Source organism: Somniosus microcephalus, chromosome 16 (genome assembly GCF_052327205.1).
Source record: "Somniosus microcephalus isolate GS21.2 chromosome 16, FLI_Smic_1.0, whole genome shotgun sequence".
NCBI classification, from domain to species: Eukaryota; Metazoa; Chordata; class Chondrichthyes; order Squaliformes; family Somniosidae; genus Somniosus; species Somniosus microcephalus.
In genome coordinates, this window is record NC_141002.1 from 76299271 (window position 1) to 76323448 (window position 24178).

The following is a 24178-nucleotide window of genomic DNA, read 5'->3' on the forward strand; positions in this document are numbered from 1 at the left end:
CCTGAAATGACCAAAGTTTGGTTTAGGCCTGTCCTTGTCAAATTATTTAAATTCAGTTTTGTGTGGAATTCTGCTTTGTTTATACACTTGGCCTTTGCACAATCAGATATAGTGGTGTTGGTTTTGATGTACAAGAGGAAATTGTTATATATTATTGTGAAATTTCCAAGTGCAAACTGTAGCTGACAAGTCATTTCCTAAGTGCCTTCAGAATTGGAAGTAGTGACATTTCAATTAACTGAAACAGAAAAGAACTTGAAAGGAGTGAGTTACCACTTGAAGGGTTAACAAATATGATCAAACGAACATATGATCAATGACTGACAGGAAAAGACCCTCTGGAACATCCAGCCTGTCTCCCATAATTATGATACATACCATAAATAGTTCATTTGTGCATAGAAGGGTTTGGAAGTCCTGAAATGGAACTGAAGGAATATTAATAAATGATGCTTTATTAAACTCAAATTACAAGCAGTTTTAATAATATAAATTTATGTCAGCCTTTTTTACTTAGAAATGTCTTTTAATGTATACACGTCCACAGCAGGGATCCTTATCCAATTTAAGTTGCAGTACGTACACAAAAAGTCTAAGTAATGCAAATAGAGGTCACATTATTAACTCCTCAACATTATTTATTTGTAGTGATAAGGCTGACTTAGATTTATTCTGGCAAGATAATTACTCGGACTAAAGATTGCCAGCTACCGAATCACATTGACTGCATTGTGTTCAGATAAAGGGTCTGCGTTGCTTCCAGTTGTTTTGGCCATCCACACAGTTGGAGCGGAGCGGCTTCATGGGAAATCGGGAGATTTCCCCAGTGCCCTCGCGAATGCTTCCATGGTGCTGTATAATCGGTGCACCACCCCCCCCCCCCTTTTTCTGTGAGAATCCTGTGTCCTTTCGGGGTGAGTCAATCTGTCCCTGCACGCTGCCATCTGGAAGATTTGCTAATCAAAAAGGCAATCACTTGTAATTTTCTTGTAAGATATTTAAATCGGGATTGAAAAGAAAATACTGTACATATGAAAAGCTTGCAGCTGCACCAATCTTTTATAATTATAAAATGTAAATAATCATTGCTGTCAGCCTAATGATGAATTACAATGCAGAAAGCACCAACAATAATATCACCTTTACACTACATAGTGCAAGGATAAGGGTTGGAAATTTTCTGTGAATGGAAGAATCGGGGTGAAACTGGTCTTGAACACTGGTGCAAAATGGGCGATACCGAATCGCCAGCTCTTTTCACACCCCACCCGATATTCTTTTCCATTCAATTCAATCGAAAAGAAAATTGGGCAGATTGTAAAACGGGCTGTCACTTTGCTATCGCCCGTCCTATGCCACCGCCCAAGACCAATTTCACCCTCTATAAATCTTCCAATGCTGCTGGATACATATCTTTGCTTGTGCTTTTTTGAAGCAGAGGTATATCTTCCGTTTGTTTCAGCATGCTTGATTTCCTCATTTCTAATTACCAAACAGTGACCCTGAAAATTATGTAGGTGGAATTTTATCCATTTGAAATTACTGCAGGGAAAAAAAGGCTCAAAAGTGCCACCAAAATTTTCAATTTATGCTGGTATGTAGAAATATCTTGCAAACTCGCAGCCGGAGGAATAGTTGCTTATAACAGCAGTATAGTCAGCGAAATCCATCCTCTTTTTATTTTACCCTTAAAAGCTGACTTTCAAAGCATGGTGGTTTGGCGAAGTCTTTGGAATGGGACTGCTTTCTTGAAAGATCTCTTTCGTGTAAAATCAATTTTCTTGAGGTGGATCACTATGCCTAAGACATCAAATAAACAGTCTTTATGAGTGTATCTCAGCATGAGTAGAGGGTTAGAGCCTCCCTCCATTTATACTCTGCGGGGGCAGTCTAACCTAGGATGGCTGACTTCTTCAAATGCATTTCCACTTAAGCACAATTTTCTAACAGCCACTATTTGAAAAGTTGTACATAATTAACTACATTTATGTCATCAAACAGGAGACCGGTACAAATTACAGGCAGTATAAAGTATATAAAATTAGATCCTTGGCTTTATTTGTTGAATAAAAGTGAAGGCTAACTTTAAAAAAGGCATTTTCTTTAATATTTTATTCTTACTCTACCTTATTCTCTTTACTGTGTTTTCTTCAATGCTTTTGTATACTATCAGAAATGAAGGGTATAGACATGAAACATTAACCTGTTCCCTTTTTTTTCTCTTTTAGAGGCAGATTACTTCCCTTTTGATAAGGGTGGGACTGTTGGCTGTCTGGGGTGCCACTTTACTGGGACTTCGCTTATACTGGATGGGTAACAAGCCACCAAGTTTCTCCAACTCTGACAATCCAGCAGCAGACTCGGACAGCCTGCTGACACGCACTTTGACCTTTCATTATTTGCCGGCAGCAAATCTTTGGTTACTGTTGTGCCCTGACACTATGAGTTTTGATTGGTCGATGGACGCTGTGCCATTGATTCGAACGCTCGGTGATTGGAGGAACCTTCACACTTTAGCATTCTTTGTTGGATTGCTGCTCCTCATCTATACCAGCCTGAAGGGCTCTCCAAAAGACAGAGTTTGCAATGGCAAAACAGTGATGAATGGCAAACAAAATACAAATGGGCACAGCTGCCACTCAGCAATGGAGCATGGGAACAACGAACAGGGTTTTTATTTTGTACCAAGAACTGACCACTTTGTAAAGAATAATTTAATTCAGGGACTACCACTTCCAAAAGCTCAGAACATTGTCATTTTCTCTTTATCACTGCTGATAGTGCCATTCTTGCCCGCTACTAACCTTTTCTTTTATGTTGGATTTGTGATAGCAGAGCGAGTCCTGTATATTCCAAGCATGGGATTCTGTTTATTAGTAACTTTGGGCATAAGGACCCTTTCTCTCAGAATGAAGAGGAGAGTCTTTAAGAACTTGGTCTTATATGCAGCTGCTGCTTTAGTCATTTTATATGGGTCGAAAACCATATCGAGGAACAGAGACTGGCATGATGAGGAAATGCTATATAGATCAGGGATAAAAGTGAATCCGGCTAAAGGTAAACCGTTTTGATTGCACAAAAAATGGAACTTGATGTTAAAATGATGTGTCATGTTTAAACGGATTCTAGCACCAACTTGAACAAGTGCTTTCTCTTCCTGGCAGCGTGGGGTAACCTCGGGAATGTTCTGAAAAGCCAAGGCAAAGTTTTGGAAGCTGAAAAGGCCTATAGAAATGCCTTGTACTATCGCAGCAACATGGCTGATATGCTTTATAATTTGTAAGTATGCATGACTCAACTGCTGGCCTTATTCCTAACCAGGTCAATTATAAAACTTGCAATGAATGCCACTATTGATCTACTTGTGTGACACAGATATTGTTTACTGGTACAATGAATCGCTGTAGCAGTGTTTTAATTAATCCTGTTCCCTGTCCCGCTCCGACAGTGGCATTTCTTTATTACATTCCTAAGTAGAAGAAAAAGTTTCATCCACTTTAATAGCTTTTAAAATCTCAAATGTCATTTGATTTTTGCACACTTTAGTGGTTTAAGTTGCATTACAAGAGATGGAACAAATCTGTGAAAGTAAGGTTGTAGTGGCTAAGAAATCTTGACAAATTATATGGAATAAATATTCAGGAGTTTTTTTCATCTTTTTTTGAGAGTGATGGTTGCTGTTTTGCATTCGGTGACTCCTTAGTTAGGTAGGGTTATTTCAGCTTCAGAAGTGGCCCTGTTGCAGTAGCCCAATGCTCGTTGTTCTGTAACTGCAATTCAGGCCAACTTGTGTTGTGGGCTTCTGTTCATCAAGGCCAGGCAGAGACTGCAAGAAGTCAGTTTACTTGTGCCAATGGTTGTCAGCAGATACGATCATATTTCACTTTCAATGAAATGAAAAATGCTGGACTTGCACAACAGGTTAGTCAGCATCTGAGCGACCTTGTGCCTCCTTGGCAAAAAAACATCTCGCAGATGTTGATTTATGTGATGAGCAATGTCAGCATTTTCAATTCTTATTCCAAATCTACCTCTCCCCTATTGGATTCCTTCACATGTGATGTAAATATGTAGCAAATAAATCTAAAACTGGTAATTTCATTGAATTCTGTTAAAAAATATGATTTTACAAGCCAACATTCATTTTCCATTATGCCCATTCCATCTGTTTTCAATTTTTATATGAAGATGTGAACAGCCACAAGCAAATAATCATATCCTAGCTTTTGTAAAGAAGATATGAGCTGCAATATGTTTGTTGCTTGTACAAAATATTTAAATATTATAATGAGGCTGCATGCCTCAGATCTCCATTCCTGGGCTTTGGGAAACCCGGCAGCTAAAGGGAGGTGAGGACTGCTGGATCCAGCAGGCAAGTGTCTTTCCGCGATCAGACAACCCCCCCGCACACACCCCTCGAGCCACAATCTCCCACCTCCCTGCCACCCCCCTCTCACCAGTCTTTCCAATCCCTTCCTCCTACCCCTGTGCTCCCCAGCTGCAGATTCTGATCTCTCTCCAACCCTTCGGATTTCCCCCCCACCCCACTCCACCACGACCCTTCCGGCCTCTGATCTCCACCAACACCCGCCTCCGATTTCATTCCCCCACCCTGTGGCTTTTCCGATCCCTCCCTCCCTCCTCTCCGCTCCCTGGCTGCGGCCTGGTGCCGAAGCCCTACTTGCCCGACAGCCAGCCAGTCTCTCAATCTGGCTGGCTGCAGCTGGGAAATGGAGACGAAAAATGAGTGAAATCCATTCTTCCGGGTTTCCTGACTGATTCCCCCGCCCTTTCTCCGTAGCCCTGCAATTGTTTTTTCTTTCAGGTACTTATCCAATTCCCTTTTGAAAACCACATATGAATCTGCCTCCACCACCCTTTCAGGCAGTGCATTCCAGATCATAACCACTCGTCTCGTAAAAGGTTTTTCCTCATGTTGTCTTTCAACCCTTCCGTCAATGGGAACAGTTTCTCTCTAACTACTCTGTCTAGACCCCTCATGATTTTGAACACCTCTATCAAATCTCCTCTCAATCTTCTCTGCTCTTAGGAGAACAACCCCAGTTTCTCCAGTCTATCCACGTAACTGAAGTCCCTCATCCCTGGAACCATTCTTGTAAATCTTTTCTGCACCCTCTCTAAAGCCTTCACATCCTTCCTAAAGTGTGGTGCTCAGAATTGGACACAATACTTTAGTTGTGGCAGAACCAGTATTTTATAAAGGTTCATCATAACTTCCTTGCTTTTGTACTCTATGCCTCTACTTATGAAGCCCAGGATCCCATATACTTTTTTAACCGCTTTCTCAACCTGTCCAGCCACCTTCAATGATTTGTGCACATATACCCCCAGGTCTCTCTGCTCCCGCACCCGCTTTAGGATTGTACCCTTTAGTTTGTCTTGCCTCTCCTCGTTCTTCCTACCAAAATGTATTACTTCACACTTTTCTGCGTTAAACTTCATCTGCCGCGTGTCCGCCCATTCCACCATCTTGCCTATGTCCTCTTGAAGTCTATCCCTATCCTCCTCACTGTTCACTCTATGGTTCAGGGCTGGTAGAAATGTACAACTCTGCCCGTGCATGCATTGACACAGCAGCCATTCTTTTTCTTCCTGGATGCCAGTATAAAGATGTTGATCATTTACAGCCCTTTGCATTGACTTTATACATACAGTACTCTGCCTTTTTACAATTTGTCCTGTAAAATCAAATCAAATGTATAGGGCCTAGAATTAAAATAAAACCCTCGATTCAAACCATGTTCTAATCTCAAAACAGAATGCATCTGCTTTGCATTGTTTTTCTAGTAATATGTAATTTGTGGGCATTGTTGATCCTTAGCGTAAATTGTGGGGATTCAGCTTCGATAAAAAGAGAAAGTAAATAAATACGCATGCACTTAACTTTAAAAAAAATGTGAACTGGAATATAAAGCGTTATTGCTGTTGTTCTTAAAGGAGCTGGAAGTTTCTATTAATTGTGCTGTGCAGCCCAGGTGACATCATGTTCTATTTATGAACTGTGGAAACTCATAACAGATTGTATTGCTTTTCAAAAAAAATCCTCGCATTCCATTGTTTCCTTGGTGAATGTAGACTGGATTAACATTGAAGAACCTGCAGCAAATCCAATGAGAAACTGCATAGTGTCCACTAAAAGCCTAATCACTGTGTAAGAGCTCTGGCTAACTCCCATCAGTACAAGGTGTGGTTTATTACTATAATAAATGGCTGGCAGGATTATGCAAGCTCTTAATCACAGTGCCATTAAATCGAAATATTGCCTTATTTACACTACACCTTTGTTCCATGGTGAATCTGGTGATATGGTTGCAGCTTTCCAATGAAACCCAATAGAGCCGTCCCGATTAATTGATGGTGTTTAATCAATGGAATAATTAAAGTATCATAGAATTACACAGAATGTACAGCACAGAAACTGGCTATTCGGCCCAACTGGGCTATGCCGGTGTTTATGCTCTACACGAGCCTCCTCCCACCCTACTTCATCTAACCCTATCAGCGTATCCTTCTATTCCTTTCTCTCTCGTGTATTTATCTAGCTTCCCCTTAAAGGCATCTGTGCTACTCCTTGTGGTAGTGAGTTCCACATGCTAACCACTCAGTTAATCACCATGTCATTGAAATAGATGATAGGAGCTTGGTGCAATATTCTACTGGACAATTAGTTTCTTCAGATACCACTCTACAGAAGACTGTTAGTATTATTATTGCAATAATCACAAACATTCTGATTTTTTTTAAACTAGTGGAATACTGTACCTTTGCTTTGAATGATAACTGGTCTATAAATGAGCTAGATGTTCTTTCAATGTGGTGTTAATATGCTGCTGTGAAAAACACTGAACACAAATTTAAGCAGTCATTTGTACCGATTTTCTGGTGCTTTAATGTTTTCAATAAATTGTTTCAACAATTAATGGGATATCAGGGCTGCCAAAATAATTAGCTGACACAGTCTGCCATTACTGTAAATTCATATATCAGAGTCACACAGAGACACCTCTGTCCACAGATACTCCTCTGTCTGTCAACAGTGACTCCTCTGACTGTGGGATACTGGCACCTCTATTGGTGAGCCCTCACCCCTCTATATATAGACATTCTTACCTCTGTCTGTGAACACTCATTCTTCTTTTTGTATAGACACTCCTCACCCTACTGACTTTAGGCACTCGCATCTGTGTCTGTGAACACTCGTCCCACTGTCTATAGATACTCTTTGCCTTTCTGCCTGTGGACATCTATTCTTGACTCTGCAAATTCTCCATTCTCTCCTTGTGAACTCACCCACTTCTGTGCTTATTCACTTATTCACTCCTCTGACTGTGGGTTCCACACTGATGAAGACAACTCTAGCAGTGAGAACATGGTGCTGTATATATTCATCAGGCTATGGGTTTCCTTAATAGACATGCTCAAATATCAGGTTATGGGTTACATATTGATGGACACATGTTAGTCCATAGGCTTCATATTGTTGAGCAGTCATACATTATGCTAGGGGTTTCATATTGACGGGCGCACTCACACCAGGCTATGGATTTCATACTAATGGACATGCACACATCAGGTTGGAAGTTTTTTGCTGATATTAGAGTACCATCAGCCCAGTGTAATGACTTCTTTGCAGAAGCCAAATCAACAAAAAAATCTTGATGACTCAACTCCTTTTTCTCACTATAAACAATGAAACTTTAAATACACAAATCCCACTACTATAAATACTGCCTAGTTCTAAACATAGTGATAATTTAACATGACAACCACCAGCTCATGCAGCCTCCTGCCTTTTAAGTGATTTCACTGGATGTACTTGCGACATGCCTCTAAAAATATGTAAACACTTTGGGCGCGAAATTTGGTTGCGCAAAATTTGGTTATGCCCCATTTGGGGGCGGTAACCAAGTTAAAACTGGACATTTAGCGCCCAGCGCGGAAGTACCGCCCCGGACGCTAAATTCGGCTTACCGCACCGCACAGGACGTGGCGTGCCATCTTGGGCACTCTACTTCCTGGTGGGGCAGCAACCGAGATGATGTCAGAGCGCGATCGGCAGTGCTCCGCGGAGGCTCCGCATTTCAACGCCCCTCCCCTGCAGTTAAAGGGGAGGGCCGCTGCGCACTCTGCAGGGCCTCCGATGGCCCACACTAGGCCACCAGGGCGGCGTGGTGCCGTGGCCGCAGCCTGGCACAGAGACGCGGTGCCGGGCTGTGTGATGGCAGCCAGGACCACGCCACAGCCCACCACGGAGGGCTGACCTGCAGGTCGGCCAAGAAACGATGGCAGCGTGGGTCGTGGCCGCACCTCCCCTTTAAATACCACCCCGTGAGCAGAGGCCGGACCGGTTCGCGACCCGCGAGGCTGGTGCTGACATGGCCCACAGCAGCCTCGCGGGGCGCAGCCGAATTTCTACCATGGGGCGCTAAGGGGTCACGTTGCACACCGATGATGTTATTGCCAGAGGCGCAGCTGCCCGGGCTCTACCAGCGGGTACGCAGCGCTACTGGGTAGTACCTCAGCAACGCCCCGACGAATTTCTCAGGAGGTGCTTTTTTCGCCCCCCCCCCCACCGGGCGATAAGCCCTTCGTACCCAGTTAGGGCAACTCCCACCCGAGGCGAGGCGCTAACAGAGGCGCAAAGGAGCTGAATTTCTAGCCCTTTTAAAAAATAAAAAAAAATGCACAAACTCACTCCATGCAGTTTAAAAAAAATACTTTTCTTTAAGGCACTTATTGAGAAATGTCACAGGTGTGTCCTGCAGAAATTGATTGAAGGTAAGACAACAGTGGGTGGGTGAGACCATTCTTTTGTAGCCTTCTTTTCTCCCCTGCCCCCACTTGTTACTGGATCTGCCCAGCAATTTCACTGGGAAGCTTTCAACAGGAGGGAGAAATTCAAACTTACTTTTGGCATAAATTGCATTTAAGATTTTTGTGGGGCTCCTCTGGCCCCTGTCAACACCTCCCCTCCCCCACCCCACCCCTTCCCAGGAATTAGCACCCCCTCCCAACAGGCCTTACCTGCCGGCCGGCTTAAGTAGCTAAAACTGTGCAGCCTCCCTTCACAAATCACTGATCAGCTTCCCATTCTAATTCAGCCATGTCTACCTTACCCGGTAGGGTATTGGCTTGTAGCGTGACCTGGAAACAAGTGGGAAGAACCCCAGCCCCCAGTAACAGATGTACCCTTCCAAGTCCCATTTGGGGAGCAGCGAATCTGGCCAATTGCCAACAGTGCCCTGGAGTCTATGAACCTACATGGCTCAGGCACCTGATTACTAAGTCTGTCACTGAGGTTAACTTGCTTTTGAACTTTCATCACAGGTGTGTCATCTCGGAGCTGCCTCGACCCCAGAAAGACTCGCTTATCTCTCCCCTTCCAGGAAGGGATAATAGTCACAAGTTGGTAATTAGACAACTAACAAGAATGGACTTGAGCCCTCATTAGGAAAACAGCCGGTACCAGGAACTCCTCCTGATGGCATGTTGAGCAGCACAACTAATCATCTAACGTATGAGTGCATCACTACCATTCCCCTGAGATAACATGGGCACACACTATACTGCACCAAATAGTCATTCTATCAATTGAAGGTGTAGAGCTTCAATAGCATCTGCTTCCTTTTCTTCAACGTAATCGTGATAGAAACAAAAAGCAAAAAAAAATACCCTACAGATGCTGAAAATCTGTAACAAAAACAGAAAATGCTGGAAGCACTTGACAGGTCAGTCAGAATCTGTGGAGAGAACAGATAAGTTGACATTCTTGGTATGGACCCCTTATCAGAACTGGAATGATGGTGTGTATGTGAGCACATGTTCTCATACCAGGCCGCCAGGTTACAATTCCCGCAGTTATTCTGCCCTGTCTGTTTCCTCGTCAGTTGGGTGATGGTCACCTTCCTTCAATGTGCAGAAAAGACCTCCACAGGTTAGGCTGTAGCATGCCAGCTACCTTAATGCTCAAGCTGCCTGAGTCCAAGTCAATGTACCAGTCTTACCCATTGGCAATTGCTTAATCCAGGAGCTTCTGAGTGGCTTTGACAAAGAGCTATGAATCTGACTCTCACTCCATGGCACTGAATGGCAGGATGGTGTAGGCTGAAAGCCTACTTCCAGCAACTGTTTCCTATTTTTGCTACAAATCCACTTGACAGCTTTATTCTGGAACTTGCACGTGAGCCAGAGGAAGCCCTGCTATTCCATGCTCAAGTGTTTTGAACTTTAACTTTACCTTTATTGCATAATGTATAATGCATTGTACATAGTTTGCAGTGCGAGTTTGGTAGTGGAAAGAGAGTATATAAGATAACAGTTGAGTTTTCTTTTGTACCAGTATTGCTTGTGGTGCCAGTTGTCTTGTTTTGCACACTTTGTACAAAAATAATAAATTGCAGGACAACGGAGTATTACAATTTAAACTCTTTTAATGAAGCGTCAGGTCTGTAAGCTTTCTCAATCATCCAGCACCGTGTGGACAAGATGGAGTCAGGACCCTGGGTCCTCCAAAACAATAGCAGTCCTTACAGATGCCTGCAGGCCAATGACAACTCAGCATGTGATCACATGTGAATATAATAGGTATTCCTTACAGATGCCTACAGGCCAATAATAAATCAATATGCAAATGTTACACCAGTGTAAATGGAAAGGGGTAGGGGAGAGATAACTGCAAAAAATAAAGATTTGAAAATACCCAGATATTTAGATGCTAAATGTCAGATCTGCGGATCAGTGTAAATCTGCACATAGGACATTTTTTTTGTTTTCCCTGAACAGGATTCTTTTGTAATGGCATGTTTGTAATGGCTGTCAGAAGTCATATCATAGAGAGGTGGGTGCTAGAGGGTAACAGTGACATTTAGGATGGCCTGAACTGTCATTGGCAGGGGTCTGTACAAAGATGGCAACAGTAATTTAAATTTGTGATTTAAAAAAAAATTTGTTTCAAGGTCTTCCTGACCCCCAATGAACTCTTTAAAATAAGTAAAAATAACGAACCTTTCCGGCCCTCTTCTGGGGCCGGGATTCCCTGTTGATGCCAGTAACAGGCGTTGCCCTCGCTGCTCAATGTTAAATGTGCTTGAGTTCTGAATAAAATCATCAGACCCCAACTTTTGAATCTCAATGAAGTCCTTACCTGCCCGGGATGAAAATGTCACATGGCTCGAAACGCGCCTGTTAAATTGGCGCAGGGCGCGTGTGCGATTTGGCTCGCTGATGATAGTTTTACCCCCTCCCCAAGCACCTCAATCTCCTCTTGCGTGCGGTGGTTAAAATTGGGGCTATAGAATAGTCCTATACTTAGCTGCAATATTTATCTTGCCACCTGCTGTAACCTTGAAGTAATTCTCCAAAAATCTTACTGCATTCATTTATCAGAGGATGCCTCATGACCATCCCCACCTGTGGAATCTTGAAGAAGAAAGATTAGATTAGAAAGGACGGAACAGCAGAACAATAAAAAAAGCAAGAGAAAAATGACCAATGCAGGAAAGAGAAATGTAAAGAAACATTGGAGCAGGCAAATCCATAGAGAACAGGGAAACAGGTAACAACTGGCCCTTGAGGCCCGTGCCACCAAAGACAGATACACACACATAAGACTCTGGACATCACTGACAATAAGAATCTTACATCACAGGGGCATGTGGATAAGCAACAATTCACAAGCAGTATGAAGGACATGCTTATCAAATTATCTTGACAGAAACCATTGCAAAGATGTTTCTGTTGCTGAATTTGATAACCTTAGTTTGAAAAAAGGAAATGCTGCTGTCGTCAGTTATGAACCACACTGGGAATATTTTCTTCTATGTATTTGGGATATAGTATTTGTCTTTAATCTGGCCCTCTCCGAGTGACAGGCTCGCTGCCTCAGTACACTTTTACTTCAGTAATGACTTAGTCTTTGTAATAAATATTTTACACTTTTTTTTATATCAGAGGGCTCCTTCTACAGGAAAATGACCGGTTCTCAGAGGCCCTACATTACTATAAATTGGCAATTGGTAGCAGGCCTACCCTGGCATGTAAGTAACTAAGTAACGTTGTTGAAAACATTAACAGACTTTTGCATTTCAAAATAGCTAATGAGTTATATTTTCTTGTTAAAATAAAATAGCCACAATATCCAGATTTGGAGTATTAATTTAAAACAAACCAAATGTGAGTTGGTCAACGCTCATTATGATTAACCAATTAAAATGTCAGTATGGTAATTTATGGCTATTTCTCTTTACAGTAATAACGATGAAAGCCTGATTTCACAACAGTGATGAAAGCTTGATTTCACAACAGTTTCTGCTCAATTAGCTGAAAATGTTTTTTTTTGTCGTCAATTAATCTTTTTATTTGAAAATAGTTCTGATGTACTGATTTTTAATTCTGCCACATGTTTCTGCTCAAAACTCCACATTGCATTCGAAATGACAAAAGGCCAGGCAGAAACCACTTTTTGAATGGAGGGCCATATTTATTTTAAGATATGTATTCCATCTGATGGGTGCAATGGCACTGTGCAAATAGTGCACCAATGGGCTGTGCCACAGAGTAGAAGGGCATGGATTCACCCACACTATCTCATTGCAATGAATTCCTGGTCTAGCCATGGCCATTAGCGAGCCAAGTATTTCCCCAGAAAGAGGCCAAGAAGTGGGTCATCTGGCCAATAGTTTTGGCTAAGATCGTGTTTGGGAAATGGGCCTTAGCAGATGTACATAAGTGAGAGAAAAACATGCACATAATCTCATAGAAATAGGTTTTGTACAGGAGTTGTTAACCAGGTCCATTCATTCATCTTGCAAGGTGTTACATTTCACTGCCGTTTCACCTCAGTCGTTCAACTGTTGTCTATGACTGCTTCAACAATGGAGCCAATTTATTTTGTATTTTATATGCGTATTAACATACTAGTAATCTGTGGTATCTTTGTCAATGCTTAGCTATAGAAATTCCAGACTTCTGTGACAAATGTCAACTGTAGTACACAGACATAGGGAACATATCCCTTGTGCTTATTTAACATTTCTGACAGTTGTTTATTCTTTGTTTTTTTTCTTGCAGCTGCCTACTTGAACACTGGGATTATCTTAATGAACCAAGGCAGGTTAGAAGAAGCCAAGAGAACCTTTGTTATATGTGCTGACATCTCCGATGAAAACCTCAAAGACCCTCATACTCACAGGAGTTCAGTAACAAGCTGCTTATACAACTTAGGCAAACTTCTGCATGAACAAGGACAGCATGAGGTAGGAGCGGAGTAAGAAGTGCAGTTGTAACAGTGGAAACATGTAAGGAACATTGGAACAGGCAATTCAGCCCTCCAGCCTATTCGGCCATTCAAGTAGATCATGGCTGATCTGTATCTTGACTCCATCTACCCGCCTTGGTTCCGTAACCCTTAAATACCCTTGCCTAACAATACCCTTGCCTAACAAAATTAAAGTATCAGTCAAACCCATTGAGACAATTTACTATTTTATTACATGCCTGAAATAAAGAATAGATTTGCCTTTCTAATCTAGGCTTTATTAACTTCCAACACCCAGTCCCAACTAAAGGCTGGAAAGAACTGAATTTAAGATGGCCACCACAAATCACATGACATCAACTACCAATGAGATTACAGCATATATCCCAAGGCAGGAAACAAACAACCAATCACAATACTTCTTACTAAACATAGAGAATAATCACCACAATGCCAAAGGCTGATTCAGGGTCCAGGTTCATAGCTGGTCCACCGTCAAAAGAATAAAGCATTGGCGTCTGTGATACCCACTACAGGTTTAAAGAATGTAAAATATTTACTAATCTGAAGATTTAAAACCTTCCGCTTACTCCAGAGACAAATGGTATTCAAGAGAAATCTATTGTTTCCTGAGAAATGTAAATATTTGCCCCATTTTTTTGCCTGGAGTGAGCTTAACACAGGCTGGAATATGTATTGGATCAATGCGGCTGGTGGCTATGTGCAACAGGTCTGTTGTTAGTGAGTGCTACTGGTCTCATGCTCTAAACATTAGGATGAGGTATAGCTTTCTGGTAGCTTTCATGGATGCTACAGAGATCATCCCCTCTCAACACAAAAAATAAAACCTGGCAGCCGTAAGTTGATGGAGTCAGTGTCAGTGTAGTAAGTAGCATGGCTGATTAACCTGACCTTCCATCTATTCTTACATGGTTGAAGTTACTGTGGGACTTGATGAAAATGGAATGTGCTACTCATGTGGGTACTGGTAGCCATCCAGTACTTGGAATGGGGATGTCTCCAGTACAACTAGTGAAACCAGAAAGCGAGTGAAATAGGATTTTTCTTCTAAATTTGGCGCACTATAATTCTGTACATGAAATATAGAATGATTTTTTCTCTCGGCACTAAAATCTTTAATAATGTGAATGCATAAAATAATTTTATTGTGTGTTGAGTGGGCTCTCGTTTATGTATGCACACAAAGAACTCTGCTTTGCATGAGGAGAGTGGTTGGTGGCTCGCAGTATAACTTGGTTCTGTTGGCTTGCACTGCTCTAAAGCAAATGCTGGCCTCAGACTGGTATCTGCAACGTGAAGGGGCCATTGAAGACTGCTATAGCTACTTTCTCTCATGTGTTATGTGGTGTCTGTCTCCCATCTTGCAGCAGGATCCTATTCTAAACAAGCTCTCAAGCTTATCTGGATTATCCCACATAAATATCTTTAAACAATCAATCAAACATTAAATACACAGTACTCCCCTGAGCCTTTTCAGCTAAAGGGGCATTAGATTAGGTTGCATTCTGCCTGTTGAATGTGCCACCAGGTACCTTTTCAACCGAGAAGTAACTCATGGGTAGGAAAATAGATGGACAGAGCTTACAGTAATGTGCTGACAAAAAATATATTCATTGATGTAAAGTGAGCAGTTTTGTATAATTCATAGAATTATAGAAACTTACAGCACAGAAGGAGGTCATTCCACCCGTGGTGCCTGTGCTGACTCTTTGAAAGAGCGATCGTGCTTAGTCCCACATCCCCGCTTTTTGTCCGTAACCCTGTCAGTTCCTCATCCTCAAGGACCTGCCAACCCCCTTTTAAAATTATTGATGGAATCAGCTTCCACCACCTTTTCAGGTCGAACGTTCCAGGTCTCAACAACCCTGAGTGAGAAAAATTCTCCTCATCTCCCCTCTAGATCTTTCGCCAATGATTTTAAATCTATGACCTCTGGTTATTGACCCACTCGCCAGAGGGAATAGTTTTTCTCTTTCTATTCTATCCAAACCTCTCATCATCTTGAAAACCTCTATTAGGTCACCTCTTAACCTTCTCTTTTACAAGGAGAACAGTCCTAACGTTTCCAACCTCTCCTCATAACTGAAGTCCCTCATTCCTGGTAACATCCTGGTAAACCTCCTCTCTCCCCTTTCTAAGGCCTTTACATCTTTCCTGAAGTGTGGTGCCCAGAATTGTCCACAATACTCCAGCTGAGGCCTCACCAGTGATTTATAAAGTTCTAGCATGATCTCTTTGCGTTTATATTCTATTCCTCTATTTATAAACCCAAGTAACCCATATGCTGTTTTAACCACATTATCAACTTGCCCTGCCACCTTTAAGGATTTGTGTATATGGACACCAAGGTTTCTCTGCTCATCTACACTTTTCAAAATCGTGCCATTTATAGTATACTGTCTTTCCATATTAGTCCTCCCAAAGTGCATCATTTCACACTTCTCCGCATTGAACTCCAGCTGCCATGCTTGCGCCCATTTCACCATCCTGCCTATGTCATCCTGAAGTCCATAACTATCCTCATCACTACCTATTACATTGCCAGATTTCGTATCACGTGCAAACTTTAGAATGCTGGGAAATATTTGTCCTGGGAATTTTTTTTGTGGGGGGGTGGGAATTTTTGTGGGGCCTAGAACAACAGTAGTGTTACTATGGGCCCCACCATACTACAGCGGCCTGCTGCTGGCTTGTTCTCAACCCCCATCCTGGGATCGGCCTCCACCCCCAGCAGGCCTGGCCTGCTGGCCATTTCCATGCAGAAGTCTGTTGATTTTCAGCCTTCTAAATCCGGTGAGCTGGAGTGGGGCGCCTGTTTGGCGCTGGCAGCTCGCCGGTTAAATTCAGCTGAAACTTGAACCTTAATATGGTTCTGTCTCCCAATGGTGGCTTTGGGCAGACACCAAGGATACACTACTGACTTTGTGCCCATTTAGGGTGAAATTAAAAATGACCTCCAATGTCTCATCTCAAGAACAACCCCACTGACAATTCGGCGTTCCCTACACTGAAGTAGATTATGTGCTCATGTCCTGGAGTGGGCTTGAACCCATGATCCAAAAACCATGAATGACTATCGGATATATTTACAGCTTATAATTTTCAACTATTCCAATGCTCGCTTGGCTGGCCTTCCATCTTTCACCCTTCATAAACTTGAGCTGATACAAATCAATACTGCCTATATCCTAACCTGCTACAATTTCCACTCACCCATCACCCCTGTGTTCGCTAACCTACATTGGCTCCTGGTTCACCAACACCTTAAATTTAAAATCCTCATCCTTGTGTTTAAAGCCCTGCATGGGCTCTCTCCTCGCTATCTCTGTAATCTCCTCCAGCCCTACAACCTTCAAAAAACTCTGTGGCTGGAGTTTTCCGGGAAGGGGGGGGGGCGGCGAAGGTCAGCGGGTGGGTCAGTTGGGAAATTTGATTTTTTTGACAGCGAGTCGGGACCCCGCTGTCAACCCACCGCAATGCGCCTTTCCCAATGTCGGGCCTGTTAGTGCTGAGCAGACCCGACAGGCAGTGGCGGGCAACCCAATGAAACTCATTAACATCTAGTCGACAGATCATAAACAGGCTTTTTTAACTTACCTTTCACTTTAACTTCAGGAACCATGGCTGTCAACCTGAGGCAGGAGTTCAGTAGCCATTGTTCCAGCTGATTGCTTGACAGCTTCAAATGTACAGTAAAAGCTCCCACCTGATAGATCATCACTTTCCTCAGCCATAAACTGTTTCTCAGTCTATTTCCAGCACAGATTCTGCAGGCTTTCCACTTTCCACTCACTTACTCTTACCTCATTGGAAGAACTCTCTCACCATTGACAGATCGCTTCTGTCATCTCTACTTCACCTGCCATCTATTCCATCAACATGGGTGCCCTTTATACTGTCTCACCTTGGTCCTCAGAATCCGACCACGATCAGCACCAGGCACACCAGCAGCACCAACAAAAACACCAACCTTCTCCGCAATCACCTGATGTTGCACAGGGCAGAGGGCATCAGCACTTGACCACATTGCTGGCTAGGAGGCCAGGGATGGCCTCACCATGGCCAGATTTACTTCATTTGTGGCTGTACACCCTGGCTGCCACATGATGCGCCAGGTTGGCACCATCCCACACCAACACCATAAAGCATCCCTACAATGTCCAAGCCATTCCTTTCACACTCATCACCATTGCGGGGGATACCGTTATGTCTCACCATTCACTGCCACTCACTAAGTCACTTTCAAAGGTGCACACAAATCTGTCAAAGAATGCAAAGTGTTGCAAATAAAGGTTTCAATGTTTGACAGCACATTAACAGAAACTTCACATGAACATTGCATAAAATACCCAAGTGCCTACCTTTGTGTGTTGTTAGTTTGCATGATTGCATTAGGATGAGGGTGAATGTGAGGGGTGGCTAGTGAGATGGGGATGTGATAATGTAGATAGAGAGGGATGGGTGGAGGTGCAAGGTAAGTTGGTGTGAGTAATGATGTGCAGGGGTAGGGTAGGGAAGGCAGAATGATGGGGATGTAATGAGAGGCACAGCAGGATAAAGGTGGCTTTGTACTAACGTTTCCTGATCTAATGAGATAATTAAAAGGTTTGTGCCACTGCACCCAGGTCCTCCTGATGACATCCCTGCTTGTGACCTCCTCTGCAATGTGCAACCAGGCTGTGCTGGTCTCTTGGGGAGGTGTCTTCTGCCCATTGAAAGGGAAGAGGACCTCCCTGCACGCTGTGACTCCCTCCATAAGCATATGGAGGGAGTCATGGGAGAACCTGGGTGCAGCCCTGCACCTCTGTGCAGTCATTGTAAGTGTTTGCAGCACTTCAGTGCTGTAGAACACTGACAGCACAAATCTCAAAAGAAAGTTGGCCATAGGCCCTTTAAGGAAATCGGCTGATGACGCATCATCAAATGACGTCATCAGACCCACTTCCTCGAATTGGACCGGGAAACGCGCTGGACGGGCTTAACAAGCCCCATCAACATAAAATCATTTTCCAGAGCTGGATGAAGCCAGCAGTGGGGTTGGGACCCGCCAATGACGTCTCCCGCCCCGGACCCGCCGAAGTAAGGAACATCTCGGCCTGTGTTCCTTTAGCTTTAGTCTCTTATGCATTCCCTACTCGCTTCAACCCCCATTGGCGGCCATGCCTTCAGCCATCTCAATCCTAACCTCTGGAATTCCCTCCCTAGATCTTTCTGTCTCTCTACCTCTCTGTCCTCCCTATAAGAACTTCCTTAAAACCCAGCTTTTAGTCACCCCTCCTTATATCTCCGTCATTGGTGCAGTGTTAATTTTTGACTGATTATGTTCCTGCGACATGCCTTGGGGGAATTAACCTGTTCTTAAAGGCGCTATATAAATGCCAGCTGTTGTTATAGTGTGTCAAATAGCACTCTTTCTGAACTGTGTTACTGCAACTGACAGTTTAAAAATATTTGCATGCTTAATCCTTTTTCCTAATCACCCACAGTGCAAAATAGTGACAAGGTAACTGTTGAGAATTCGGGTCTGCTGCAGGTACCTACTTGGGTGCAGTGGTATCAGTCGCTCCATTAAGCAGTTTGGCCGCTTGCGCTGTATCTGCTAGCGTGTTAGCAAGACCCGGGAGCGTAACAAGAAAACTCCCTTGTGATCTTGACTGAACCTCTGTGTGTTAAGCTTGTGTACTCCTTTCACCTCTCCAAAAGCAGGCTGCGTTAACACTAGACCTCAATGGAAAGAAAAATTAGGCAGGATGTGTAATGGTTTATCAATTCAATTCAAATCGCTTTATTGGCATGACAAGGTACATCTTATGTTGCCAAAGCATCGAAAAACATTCATGGTTGTACACAAAAATACAGATCTATCCATACAGTGTACAAACAGATATATCCCTGAGTGTATAAATATACATTCATATAATTTGTATATACTCTTTTCTTATATTTAGTGGTTGTCCCTCTGTTTATGGCAAGCTGTAACATAGTATGCCGCTAAGGTTACACAATTTCTCTCTTGCCCTAGTAGGTATGGGAGTTTTTGGTCGTCATTCAAATTTCTGAATTCCGGGCATATTTTTGTGAATTTTGGGTAGAAATTCTCCCTTATGCCCTGATATTTTCTACAAGCTGTGAGGAAGTGCATCTCTGTCTCCACCACTCCCTGACTGCAGTGAGAGCATATCCTGTCCTCTCTTGGTAGCCGGGTCTGCCTGTGTCTACCTTTTTCGATCGCCAGGCTATGTTCACTAAGTCTGTACATTGTCAAGGTTTTTCTCAGTTTGCTATCCTTTACCCTGGTCAGGTAATCAGCCATGTTGTATTGTCTGTTTAGGGCCAAGTAGCATTTGAGTTTGCTTTGGGTTTTTGTTGTTTCTGCCCAATATGACAGATATTTTTCCTTTTGCTTAGCGACGATTGTGTTGGGTCGAATTCTTTGTGTTACGCTGTCACTGTCCTGGGGCTGGTTATTGTTAGTAGTGCTAGTAGTTACTTCACTGAGTCCCAGGACTAGTTGACTGAGGGTATTCTTCTTTATGGTCCTCTCTTGGCATTTCAGGGCTTCGTAATGATAGCATTGGGAGTTGCTCATTTCTAGGTGTTTCCAAAATTTGGTGGCTCTTTTTTGGATAGTGATTATTAATGGATATTGGCCTAGTTCTGCCCTGCATGCATTGTTTACGGTTTTCCTTTGAGTCCGGAGGATACTTTTACAGAATTCTGCATGTAGGATCTCAATTGGATGTTTGTCCCATTTTGCAAATTCTTGTTGTGTTAGCGGTCCCCACACCTCACTGCCATAGAGTGCAATTGGTTCAATTACTGATTTGAAAATTTTGAGCCAAATGCTAATTGGGATTTCTATTTGGATTGATTTTTTAATGGCATAGAAAGCCCTTCTTGCTTTCTCTTTCAGTTCATTCACAGCCAGATGAAAATTTCCCGTAGAACTGATTTTTAAGCCCAAGTATGTGTAGTTAGTGGTTTGATCAATTTTGGTTGTTCCTAGTGTGAAATTTATTTTGGGTCCCTGATGTCTGGATCTTTGCTGGAACACAAGGACTTTGGTTTTTTGGGGATTTATTGTCAGGGCCCAGGTCTGGCAGAACGACTCCAGCAGATCCAGGTTCTGCTGTAGACCCTCCTTAGTTGGTGACAGCAGAACCAGGTCATCTGCATAGAGGAGGAATTTAACCTTGGATTCATATAGGGTGAGGCCGGGTGCTGTAGATTGTTCAAGTAGTTTTGCCAATTCATTTATGTAAATATTAAAGAGTGTCGGTGAGATGGGCGAGCCCTGCGTCACCCCCCGCCCCTGTGGGAAGTATTTTGTTTGTTTGTCTCCAATTTTAACTGCACATTTGTTGTTTGTATACATTGATTTAATTACTTCATATGTTTTTCCCCCTACCCCGCTTTCGATAAGTTTCAGGAATAAACCGTCGTGCCAGATGGAATCGAAAGCCTTCTGGAAATCTATAAAGCATGCGTAGATTTTGCTTTTGTTTTGATGAACGTGTTTGTCAATTAGGGTCTGTAGGGTGAAGATATGATCTGATGTTCTATAGTTTGGCAGGAATCCAATTTGGCTTTTACTCAAGACATTGTGCTCCTCAAGGAAGTTTGTAAGTCTTTTGTTTATGATACTACAGAATACCTTCCCCAGGTTACTGTTTACACAGATGCCTCGATAGTTATTTGGGTCGACTTTGTCCCCACTTTTGTATATGGGCGTTATGAGTCCTTTGTTCCAGATATCAGGGAAGTAACCGACACTCAGAACCAAGTTGAAGAGTTTTAGGATAGCCAGTTTCATTTTATTGTCTGTGTGTTTAATCATCTCGTTTAGTATGCCGTCTGCACCGCAAGCTTTTCCTGGTCGCAGGTCCTTGAGTTTTTCAACTAGTTCTTTTTCTGTTATTATGGAGTCTAGCGGGTTTTGGTTATCTTTTATGGCCATTTCGAGCTTTTCCAATTTTTTGCATATTTGGTGTTGCTCTGGCCTTAGTGTGTTTTTCTGGTATAATTTTTCAAAGTGGTTTTCCCATGTGTCTCCATTTTGAATGGCCAATTCGTCATGTTTTTTGTGTAATGTATTCCAGTTGTTCCAGAAACAATTGGAATCAATGGATTCCTCAATGGAGCTGAGTGTATTCTTAATATACTGCTCTTTTTTGGTTCTGAGTGTGTTTCTGTATTGTGTTAGTGTCTGACAATAAGTAAGGCGTAATTCCTCGTTTTCCGGCTGTCTGTGTTTTTGGTTTGATATTTTTCTAAGTTTTTTCCTCATGTTATGGCAATCTGGGTCAAACCATTTTTCATAGTTTTTTGTTTTGGGTTTGTTCTTGCGAGCTACTGTCCATTTGCTGTCCCTGTCGGAAGTTAAAACCTACCCTTATACAAGATGCTCTTTGGTTGGGCTTGTAAACTGCTTTATTCCACAGTAGTTTACACTGAATATGGTAAAAGTCAACTTCTGTTTGTGTATTATTATAAAAGCAGAACCCTCTTCGGTAGGCCTTTTACTGTGTAAAAACACAACCTCTCCCTGAATACGGCAGAGATTCTAACTTGCAGCCAGCTGCTACCTGATTCACTTTCACAGCCTTTCTGCTGCCTACACTGACTTCCTGGCTGTCTGATGATTTTTTTAAAGCCCCTGTTCAAAGCCCAGCAGATATCAAGGAAATGTGTCAACACCAGGATGCTAGCTGTCTCCTGGATGACCACAGATTGATAACGAATGAGCCATTGTTTAGGACTGTGGAAAACAACTGCCTGTGCTACATTCCAGTTGCCTCTTGACTGCCAATAATGGCCAACCCAGCATGATGCTGTCTGGAGAAACAACTCCCTTTCAGGCAACCTTCTGGCCAAAACACACATTAAAGTCACTTATGTCTAAGTCTCTCTGTGGGGGAAAGATGGCCACAGAATCCTTAACCCCGACAGTAACATCATAACTATGTACCTAAGCTTACAAGACACCCCCACTATAACAGACACCACTTAATTGCATTTGGATATAAAAGCAAAAAATGCTGGAAGTGCAAAGCAGATCTATCAAACTCTGAAGAGTGAAAAGGTAGGTTGCTATTTCGGGCAGAGACCCTTCATCAGAAAATTTAAAAGGAGGATTACTACCTGAGTGCTCTTGTGCACTACCTAGCTGTTGACTCAGGTTGATACAAGCCTGGGTGAAAGTTGTTTACCCACTCTTTCTGATGGAGTTAATCCAGAAATTCGGGTCGGGGGCTTCCCGCAGGTGCAAGCCCCCGACCTGCACTTACCTAGCGCACCGGCCGTTGTGCTGTGGCCCCGCGTGGGATTCCGATCCTGGGCCTCCTCCAACTGCTGGCGCGCAGTGCTCGCGTATCCCAGGGGCGCAGTTAGTTCGAAGCATCCCCTGGGATCACATGGGCCATGGGGAGCCAATCGGAGCAGGGAATGCTTCATTCATAAGTTTGACAGGAAGGGCTGTCAAACTTATAAATACTATAAGCCCCAAAACATCATTAAATCTTCAAATAATTTTTTTTTTAAATCACATTTTTTAAATAAACTATAAATTACATGAAATAACTATTTTAAACAATAATTTAAATTTTTGAAAAAAATAATTTTATTTTCTAACCAGGCTAAAAATAAACTTACCTTTCTTTAAAGTATTTAAAAATAATAAACCTGTGGAAAAAATGTTTTAATTTTAATTAATTCACCACTTACCTTGTAAAAAGCAGGCCTTGCAACTGCTTTTTACATGTCTAACTTCTGGAGACTTACCCTCCCGGGAAAACCTGCAAAATAACGTAAGTTCGATGCGCACACGCTGCCTCTCCTGCGCACGCATTCGACCACTGAACCCCTTCTTTCAGGGGAATGGAAGTGCCGGTTTCCCGCGCATGCGCAGTGCATGCACGAAACCGGCACTTCCATTGGGCTTATGGGTGAGTACCCCATGCGTACTCACTCGTGGAGACCCGAATTTCTGGGCCATTATGTGGCCACGTGAGATCAGGAGAAAAAGGAATAAACTGGGTTGAAAAAGAGGGTCTTGTACCCTCGTAGTATTTTTAAAAAAAACTTTGTGTTTGAAACAACTTTCTTTTTTCACTGTAGGATGCACTAGTTGTTTATAAGGAGGCAATACAGAAGATGCCAAAACAGTTTGCACCACAGAGCTTATACAACATGATGGGTGAGTGCACCATCACATGCCTTGCAATCACACTGTTACGTGCACAGAAGTGAGTGTTTGTGTTTTGTGAGGGTATGTTCAGTGCAGTCGGTCTGTAATAATGTCATCCTTCTAATCAATTACTGTAAAGCAGCCCTTCTGAATTAACTAGCCCAGTAATGATATATTGTCTTATGGAGCTGGCTCCAGTTAAAAGTCTCAAGTAAACCTTAAGCTGATGAATTTTTCAATCAAATTCAAGCTCAGAGACATAAATAAGGTAACATTAAAAATAGCAATGTAGAGCACAACATATGCTGCTTATTAAGCAGTGAAAAAACAATTCCTGTTATATTAGTCAAAGTACCACATTAAAAGTGCTTGTTAAAGAGCAACTTAAGCAGATCTTGTGTTAGAGCATATGGTGATACAAGTACCAGTGCAGGCACATTACTGCTTGGTTCAAGTTGCAATCCACAGAATGGGTTCATTACAGCCACCAGATAAGTCAAAGCATATTGTGAATTTATTGTTGTGCCACGAAGCTTAGTTAGACTATCACTTGCTACATGACTACAAAAACCTCTTGCCCAAGGGAAAATATTATTGTGGCAAAACGTGATTTATCTTAAGCTATTCAGTTTCTTTTGAGCGATTACAAAGGAAATACATGAATAACAGTAATATTTTAAAATTGTCTTTGTGAC

General features: G+C 42.6%; 1 protein-coding gene across 1 annotated transcript in view; it reads left to right on the forward strand.

Moving 5' to 3' along the window:
* LOC147106305 (protein O-mannosyl-transferase TMTC2-like) overlaps positions 1 to 24178 on the forward strand; it is a 141859-nt gene that overhangs the window by 82395 nt on the left and 35286 nt on the right. The window contains exons 3-7 of the mRNA XM_086009296.1: positions 2229 to 3057; positions 3165 to 3279; positions 11971 to 12056; positions 13090 to 13274; positions 23414 to 23492. Of these exons, the coding sequence (XP_085865422.1) occupies positions 2229 to 3057; positions 3165 to 3279; positions 11971 to 12056; positions 13090 to 13274; positions 23414 to 23492 (1294 nt within the window). The remainder of the gene's footprint in view (positions 1 to 2228; positions 3058 to 3164; positions 3280 to 11970; positions 12057 to 13089; positions 13275 to 23413; positions 23493 to 24178) is intronic.